General features: G+C 46.6%; 1 protein-coding gene across 1 annotated transcript; it reads right to left on the reverse strand.

Annotated features, from left to right (window-relative positions):
• Positions 1-390: 390 nt before the first annotated feature.
• Positions 391-3,844, reverse strand: LOC147886590 (pentatricopeptide repeat-containing protein At2g39620-like). Its single transcript, XM_087395503.1, has one exon. The coding sequence runs from the start codon at positions 3,610-3,612 to the stop codon at positions 604-606; it is 3,009 nt and encodes a 1,002-aa protein (XP_087251629.1). The 5' UTR covers positions 3,613-3,844; the 3' UTR covers positions 391-603.
• Positions 3,845-9,662: the final 5,818 nt, after the last annotated feature.

Consider the following 9,662-nt stretch of genomic DNA (forward strand, 5'->3'; position numbering starts at 1 on the left):
GAATCAAGTACACCCATATAAAAACCCCTAACAAACCATGCACACAAACTACAACTCCACCCTAAACCTAGATAGGCTTCCCACAAATAAAACTAAGTGTCTGTATGACAATGTTGTCTGTATTGGACACGACACACTTGGCTGTATGGAGACGGCACACAAGATAACCAACTTCTCACTATACTCGCATGTACATGCTTTCATAAGCCTAGAATACACCCAATTTCCAATCTTACAAATTCTTTTAAAATAATAAGCAGAAAATATAAGAGTGAGCAAGCGAGCGAGCGAGAGAGAGAGAGAGAGAGAGAGAGGGGGGTGGGGGGGGGGTTGGGAAGACACATGAAATAAAACTGAACATCAAAGATAAAAATAACTTAGTAAGCTGTGCTGATCTTCTCAAAGATTCTGGTATCTCGCTATGCCCACATAACCCATGTTCTTGCCTTATGGATGTCTTGTAATACCCATTGCAAATCTCTAACATACCCTTCCCCGATCATTTGGGAAGCTTTGCATACAACTTTTTGTTGTGGAAAGGTCTTGCATACCCCACCAAAAATGGACACACAATCCGGCCAACAAACCTGTCCTGGAGCACTCTCATTGTCTCAACCTCCTCCTCTCCAAGTGAAAATCTGCATAAATGTTAGACATCAAGGCATAAGCTGCAGGATCCTTTCCATCCAGTTGCACTACGTGTTCAAAGGCCAGTCTCCCAAGCTCCACATTATGCCACTTACGACAAGCACCCAACACCGTATACCACACCACAAGATTAGGACAGAAAGGCATCTTCTTCACCATTGCTAGAGCTTCGTCTAATTGGCCTGCACGGCCAAGTAGATCAACTATGCAAATATGGTGCTCAATGGATGGAGCAATGCCATAGTTTTTGCTCATAGCCTCGAAGTACTTCTGGCCCTTATCCACTAGACCTGTGTGACTGCATGCTGTAAGAACACTAGAGAACGTGACCCCGCCTGGCTTTATGCCTTCTCCTCTCATTCTCTCAAGCATATGGAAAACGACCTCACTTTCTCCTAGCTGAGCATATCCTGCAATTAGTGCATTCCATGAGACCTCATTTCGAACTGGCAGGTTGTCAAACGATTCCTGTGCTTTTGCTAGTGAGCCACACTTCGCATACGTATCCACCAAGGTGCTGCCAATAAAAACGTCTCTTTCCAGCCCCTTTCTGGCAATCTCAGCATGCATCTCTAGGGCCTTCTCTATGGCTCCTATGCTGCCACAAGCTTTCAAGAAGTAAACAAATGTGACTGCATCAGGAGAGATTCCCTCCAGTTGCATCTGTTCAAATGAGTCAAGGGCTTCCTCAGAAAGACCATGTTCTGCATATCCTGCAATTAGTGCAGTCCACGACACCTCATTTCGAGCTTGCAACAAGTCAAACACTTCCTGCGCTTTTGCGAGTGATCCACATTTGGCATACATATCCACCAAGGAGTTGCCAACAATAAGATCTCTTTTCAACCCCTTTCTGGCAATCTCAGCATGTATTTCTTGGCCCTTGTCTATGGCTCCTATATTGCCACATGCTTTCAAGCTGCAAACATATGTGACAGCATTTGGAGAGACACCCTCCAGTTGCATCTGTTCCAAACAGTTCAGTGCTTTCTCACCATGCCTCTGCTCAGCATATCCTGCAATTAGTGCATTCCAAGAGACTATGTCTCGAACTGGGAGTTTGTGAAATGTTTCTCGTGCCTTTGCAAGCGAGCCACATTTGGCATACATATCCACCAAGGTGTTGCCGACAGCAAGATTTGTTTCCAACCCCTTTCTGGCAGTCTCCACATGTATTTCTCTGCCCTTGTCTAAGGCTCCTATGCTTCCACAAGCTTTCAAGCTGCAAATAAATGTAGCAGCATTTAAAGAGACACCCTCTAACTGCATTTGTTCCAAACAATTCAGAGCTTTCTCACCAAGCCCCTCCTCTGCATATCCCACAATCAGTGCATTCCAGGAGACTGCGTCTTGCGCTGGCAGTTTGTCAAATGCTTCCTGTGCTTTTGCAAGAGATCGACATTTGGTGTACATATCCACCAAAGTGCTGCCAACAAAAAGATCTCTTTCCAGCCCCTTCCTGGCAATCTGAGAATGTATTTCTTGGCCCTTGTCTACAGCTCCTATGCTTCCACAAGCTTTCAAGCTGCAAACAAGCGTGACGGCATCTGGAGAGACCCCATCCAGTTGCATCTGTTGAAAATAGTTCAGTGCATCATCACCAAGACCATGTTCTGTATATCCTGTGATTAATGCAGTCCATGAGACCTTATTTTTAACTTGCAGCTTGTCAAACACTTCCTGTGCTTTTGCAAGTAAGCCACATCTGGCATACATATCCACCAAGGTGTTGCCAACCATAAGGTCTCTTTCCAACCCCTTTCTAGCAATCTCGGTGTGTATTTTTTGGCCCTTTTCTATGACTCCTAAACTGCCACAAGCTTTCAAGCTGCAAATAAACGTGACAGCATCTCGAGAGACACCCTCCAGTTGCATTTGTTCGAAACAGTTCAGTGCTTCCTCACCAGGCCCATGCTCAGCATACCCTGCAATTAGTGCATTCCACGAGACTACATCTCGAGGTTGCATCTTGTCAAACACTTCCCGTGCTTTTGTGAGCGAGCCACATTTCGCATACATATCCACCAAGGTGTTTCCGACAAAAAGATCTCTTTCAAACCCCTTCCTGGCAATCTCAGTGTGTATCTCTCGCCCCTTCTGAATGCCTCCTATGCTGCCACAAGCTTTCAGACTACAAACGAATGTGAAAGCATTTGGAGAAATATCCTCGAATTGCATTTGTTCTAAACAGTTAAGAGCTTCCTGACCAAGACCATGTTCAACATATCCCACGATCAGTGCAGTCCATGAGACTACATCTCGAGCTGGCAGCTTGTCAAAGAGTTCCCGTGCTTTTGCGAGGGAGCCACATTTGGCATACATATCCACCAAGGCGCTACCAACAAAAAGATCTCTTTCCAACCCCTTTTTTGAGATCTCAGCGTGTATTTCTTGGCCTCTTTCCATACCTTTCAGCCTGGCACAAGCCTTCAGTAGGGCCACAAAGGTATACTTGCTAGGATGTACAGAATCCTCTCGCATTTTCTTGTAGAGATTGAGGGCATGCTGTGATTCCCCACATTGAATATAACCCAAGATGAGAGAAGTCCAAGAATACACATTCCGATCAACCAACCTGTTAAAAATCTGCTGAGCATCGCACATGCTTCCAACGCTCACCAACAAAGGGACTAGGTAGTTCCCAAGGGATCTATGATCTTCCAGCCCACTTTTGCACATGTAGGCATACAAGCGCTTGGTATACTCTACGTTTTTCGTTATTCTGCACTCACGCAAGATGCATGTAAGGTTCTGAACCGAAGGTTGCTGGGGCATCCGTTCCATAGACGTAAGTGCCTCATCTAAGCTAATCGTTTCCCGGCCACTCTTTTCTCGTAGTTCTTGTGTTTTAAATGCTTTCACCTGCACTCCAGACCTGAAGCCAGCCTTGCCACAGTCCTGCATGAAGCCCCGGTAATAAAAGTTTGACAAGGCCTGACCACTGGATAGTTTGGCAATGTGCATTCCTTGCTTTTGGAATTGTCAGCCAAACTTGGATTGTATCCATTGCGACTCCTTGGTACTCGTCTGTGTTGAGACTGACAAGAGACTCATCAGACTAGCCAATCTATAGCTATACTTGCGCAAATCTTTACTACTGCGCCCTAAGAGCTCAAGCATGACCACAACGAAAACAAATTGCAAGAAGTAAGTGTCGCCAGAAATCAGTAAAAATACGGACAGCACTCCAAATCCGGTTTCAAAGGTGAGAAATCGCAGCCGGCTCTTCTCAAAGGTGATCGCAGCCGGCTCAAAGGTGAGAAATCGCAGCCGGCTCTTCTCAATTTCGCCCCAAAAAAGGCCTGAATGCGAACATTCATTTACTGCATCTGTCTCGGAGGAAGCCATTGCAGGGTTAGGCCTTCACATATATTGATAATCTAGAAGAAAACCCAGGAAATCCTGTGAGCCTTGAACTGGGGAGGGAGCCCAAATTGCTAAGGGGGCTCCCTCCCCATTCCCAGAAGAATGTTCAACGGTTAAGTGCCAATTTCGAAAGGTAGCCGGAATCTTGAAGGAATAGGAAAAGTGGAGGAAAAGGCCTTCCGACGTTGCTTCTAAATTGAAATGTCTTCCATACTGATTTCCCTCTACACAGACAATACAATCACAACATACTCATCCCAAGGAACTTATCTTCCACTGACGATCGGAACAGCATTGTAACCTCTGCAAAAGGAACACTTGCTTTGGACAAACCAATTCAATCAAATTATATAGCACTGTTATCTGCATGCTACCTCAACCTAAGAATTCGAAATGCTCTTCATGGATCCGTCACCTCCTGCAGGCCTTGCTGTGGAGTGAATGTGCATAAATTGTTGAAGATCACGGGAGTTGCCTTGGCTTTGGGTCTTGTTGCCCTTTATCTCTTCTATCTTCTATCTTCTTCTTCTTCTTCTATTAAGGAGGGAGGGGAGAAGCCAACCTGCCACGTGTCGAGGCGAGGCCAACCCGCCACGTGTCGAGGCGATGGGAGGGTTGAACGTGTTGAGGCGATGGGAGGTCGAGCCGTCATGCCTTCACAACAACGCCGTCACCCCATAATGAATCGATGGGATGTCGAGCCGTCACGCCTTCACAACGACGCCATCACGCCATGGCTCCGGTCTCCTCCTCCAGCCTCCATCGTGCCACAGAGGAAGGTGATCGTAGTAGTAGATGAAGGTGGTGCGACGTAGTAGCAAGGTGATGAAGAAGACGTGATCACCAGCTCCAACTCTAGCGTGATCACGAGCGCCACAGGCTCTCGCCTCCTCGCCTAGCCTCCATCGTGCGCCACGTCCAGCTCCAGCTCTAGCCGTTGTTGAGGGGGTGTCCTAGCTGGAGAAGACGACGTGATCACCAGCTCCAGCTCCAGCGTGATCACCAGCGCCACAGGCTCCCGCCTCCATCGCGCGTCACACCTCTAGCTCCAGCTCCAGCCGTCGTTGAGGGGGTGTCCTAGCTGGAGAAATTTCAAGTGATAGACATCCTAAAACTATCTGTTGCTCTCTCTCTTATTTGTAAGCTCGAACTTATCCTCATCTAGCCAGAGATCGTTGACGAAGCTATTGCAGCTTGCTCTATTCCAGCTTCTATATCTACACTATTTCTGTGTGTGTGAAAGTGTTTGTTTGTGTGTGTGTGTGTGTGTGTGTGCTTTTGTGTTCTTCCCTAGATCCTGCCCACCTAACAAGTGCCAGAGATCAGGGTTGAAACGGACCCAAGCAAATGGTGAACAGATGCAGCATAGGGCAATTGTTAGGTGGGCAGGATCTAGGGAAGAGATGCCCTATAGGTCGGGGCAAGGAGCTAAGAAAGGATGGGCCAGTGGCACAATTCCACATGGCCATGCGAGCCAAAAAGGGGTAGCAAAAATGCTACCTATTGGTGTGCTGGACAGACCAACAAGGTTAGCCAAGTAGGCCTACTGGGTCAGCCACTAGGGCTTCGGCCAACCAACCCAATGGGACAGCCAACAAGAGGGGGCATCCTGTCCTATAAAGAGGGAGACCCTTGGGCTTAATACTCATTTAGATTGGGGCTTAGACCCTAGCGCATAGCAGCAGGAGAAGCACCAAGGAATCCAAAGTAGATTGGAGCTGATGCTGCCTGGCTCGAAGTCTCTTCAGCAGGTGCAATAAGGGAGCTGGCTAACAAAGAGCTCACAAGGGTGTCATTTTTGCTGTCTTTTAAGGGCAGCAAGGTGGCCGGTACATATCCTAATAAATGAACATACTGGAGCAGCTTTTGGGTTGCAGGACAGCATGAGTGGGGCCATACTTCAGGCAGTCTAGGTGCTGCAGACATAGCTCAGAGGGTGATTGGATCCTAGGCCGACATTCAGGGCAATAAGGATCAGGGATCATCAGGAGAAGCTTGGGCGTCACCATTTGCTGCACGTCAGGGCAGCAAGGAGGTCAAGATTAAAGGTCAGACACTGCCTTACCTATGCTTTCTGAAAGGATAGCTTAAAGGTGTGTTTGTAGGGCACAACAACGAGGCCCACCAAAGCTCATAAGGGAGCACACAGGCTGAGTTTTTGGAGAGTGCCACGGATGTAGGAGGACAACACTGGTTTGTGTATTCACGAGGCACGTCTAGCCAAGCATTTTGCTGGTAGAGGGTGGCACATTGAAGACATCCATTTTGGTATTGTATCTATCTTTGGACGAAAATATAAAGCTTTGTTGGTTCTATATCTCCCCTGTGCATCTGCTTATTCACTCACTGCACATGTATATTAAATACACAAAGTAAAGAAGTTTTAGATTCCACTTACACAACCTCTTTTGTGTGAATTTCCTAGGCTCTATAAGTCTTTCTGCTATGTATCTTTTTACTTACATGGTATCAAAGCTCTGATGATGGAAGCTCACAAGAAGTGAAGCTTGAAGGCAATGACCTTGCTGAAGGACGACCTTGATTCAAAGCTTGGGGGAATCTACTTTGATGTCTGAAGGACGGTACCCTTTCAAGGGAGGCCGAGGTTCAGACAGGTGTACAACTGTATACTGTTGTTGAGGAGAGATATGTAGACCCTGGTGTCTTGGTAAGGATGTCTGATATTGAGATGTGATCGGATGAGGAGTCAAAACTTTTGTAAAAGTGAAGGAGAGTGATGAGAGCTTGGAGTTATCCAAGTGCTTAGTTGGTATTGCTAACATAGAGGAGGATTCTTCGGTAGGACCTATAGATTCAGAGTCATATGAATACTTTCAGTTAGAAGGGGGCATGACAAGACGCTCAGTGGGAGCTCATGATCCAGGTAATTTGGATTTATTCCTCGGATTTGATTTCTCGAGTATGTTGTTTAGTTGTAGACCCTGCCTGAACGCCCTGCCTGAACGACGAGTTGAAACAAACCCTGATAGCATGGTGTCTTAATAACCTTAGGTGGTTCACCTTTTATGAGGGGAACATCTGGTCAGTGCTTGGGGTGCTCAAGCTTGGAGGTGGGTATGTGTTTGAAGGAGGGGGTGCAATCTGGTGCTACCAAAGATGGACCTGTGTACCAAGGTGGTGTGCTCGCGCGAGACCGGACATGGTGGAGTAGGAGCCACTGGTTGAATGACCAAGAAGTGACATAGACACCGCATTATTCTAGGCGTCTACGACATAGGAGCTACTTGAGAATCTTCATCGATGAGTTGGGATTAAGATGAGATGTGTCGGTGGGAGGGTGTCACCTCTCCATCTGTAAGCCCCCATATGAGGAGAGCTTGGGGGAGGTGGACTCAAGGTTAGGGCTGCCACATGAGTAGCTTATTGATTTATTCCTCGGATTTGATTTCTCGAGTATGTTGTTTAGTTGTAGACCCTGCTAGAACGACGAGTTGAAACAAACCCTCATAGCATGGTGTCTTAATAACCTCAGGTGGTTCACCTTTTATAAGGGGAACATCTGGTCGGTGCTTGGGGTGCTCAAGCTTGGAGGTGGGTATGTGTTTGAAGGAGGGGGTGCAATCTAGTGCTACCAAAGATGGACCTGTGTACCAAGGTGGTGTGCTCGCGTAAGACCGGACATGATGGAGCAGGAGCCACTAGTTGAATGACTAGGAAGTGGCATAGACACCGCATTATTCTAGGCAGCTATGACACATGAGCTGCTTGAGAATCTTCATGGATGAGTTGGGATCAAGACGAGATGTGTCGGTGAGAGGGTGTCACCTCTCCATCTGTAAGCCCCCATATGAGGAGAGCTTGGGGGAGGTGGACTCAAGGTTAGGGCTACCACACATGAGCAGCTTATTGGCTCCCATGTGGGTAGCAAACTCAGGGAAAACAAAGAAGAGGGGGCTGCCACATGGGCAACATCATCGCTACCATATGGGCAACATACAAGCAATCAAGAAAAGTAACATGGGGTTGCCCCATGGGTAGCACATAGGTTGCCATGTGGACAGCACAATTAGAGACTTACTTGGCCATGAGTGGAGGTCTTGGTGGAGAGATTGTGTATGAAGCAGATGTGTGACAACAGTGGAATAGTTTGCAGTAGTTTTGGGCAGGATCTGGAGCTTGGAACATGTCGACTAGAACATGGAGGCCTGTGCAAGACTACATAGACATCTTGGAGCAATCAGGTTGAGATTGGATGCCTTGGAAGAGCTGGTACACCCTAGGAGTGCATGTATCTAGAGGCACCTTCATGATAGAGGTTTGCAACAACATGTATGAGGCTGGTACGATAGATCTAGGCTGGTCCAGATGCAAAACAATAGGTAGAGCGGAGCTCCTGATGGAGAGATTTTATATGGAGCAGACACATGACAAGGTGGAACAATTCAAAATAGTTCTGGGCGATTTGGAGCCTGGAACATGTTGACTGGAGCATGGAGGCCTGTGCAAGACTGCATGGACATCCGATAGTAGTCAAGCTGAGATTGGATGGCTTGGAAGAGCTGGTACAGCCCAGGAGTGCATGGTTCTATAGGTACCTATAGCAATATGTATGAGGCTGGTATGGTGGATCTAGGGCAAGATCTAGGGCTGGTATAGATGCGAAACAGTAGGCAGAAGGTTGGAGCTGATTGGCACCTAGCAAGAGAAGACCATGGGCCATAGATCAAGGCTACAACAGGCCCAGGCAGATGGCGAATAGATGCAGCATGGGGGTAACTATCAGATCAGTAGGATGTGGGGCAAAAATGCCCTACAACAGGTCATTGGTGAATTATAGATAGACGTGCAAGAATGTAATTGTGGTAAAGTAGAACTTCAAGTCAATTATATTGTATAGATGGTCTTACAGACGAAGAACCAGTACTGCATGGTCATAGGTGAATAATGGTTTATTTTCTATGTCCCTTTGCCATAGGTAGTCTTTCTCTGTATAGATTTGAGGGTTGAATAAGACTGCATTATAATATTGTTAATGGTGTATAGTTTTACATTTGCAGCTTCTACACCTTGACGTTATCTCCTCTCCCTTTAAGGTCACATTGAACGTATGGGCCTACTAGACCATGGATGTCATAGGTGTAGGAGTATATTCACTCTAGAGCTAGGACTACATACCAATTTTGTATAGACCCCCATGAGTTTATTGATTTTGTATAGACCCAAGAGCTAGGGGTATATATGCTGTGTAGACTGGGGAGTATATTCATTTTGTATAGCCTTGGGAGTAAATTCGTTTTGTATAGACTCAAAGCCAGTGTTTTTTTTTTTGTATGGAGTCAAGAGCTAGAAGTATACTCATTTTGTATAGACCTAAGACAAGGAGTATATTCATTCCAAGAGGCTCATTTTTTTTGTATAGATTCATGAGGATATTATTTTCATATAGATCCATAGTATGTTTTATTTGGCTTAGCAAGTCGATGATTGGAGCAGCCTGACCAGCTTGGTCGAGACAGATTTGGCTAGGAGGTCGGTTTTCCTGGTTGGTCATTTCTAGGGTCCAAGGGGGCCTATAAAAGGCAGCCTCCTTGGCCTCATTTCTCATTCGCTTCAAGGGCTGAACAGTGCAGCCAACAGTAGTGTTTGGCAGCTGAGGTCAGGCTAGGATTAGGAGTAGCAAATCCACT

The sequence above is a fragment of the Dipteris shenzhenensis genome, chromosome 24, assembly GCF_047967505.1.
Source record: "Dipteris shenzhenensis isolate YYH24624 ecotype China chromosome 24, Dip_SZ_1.0, whole genome shotgun sequence".
Classification (NCBI taxonomy): Eukaryota; Viridiplantae; Streptophyta; class Polypodiopsida; order Gleicheniales; family Dipteridaceae; genus Dipteris; species Dipteris shenzhenensis.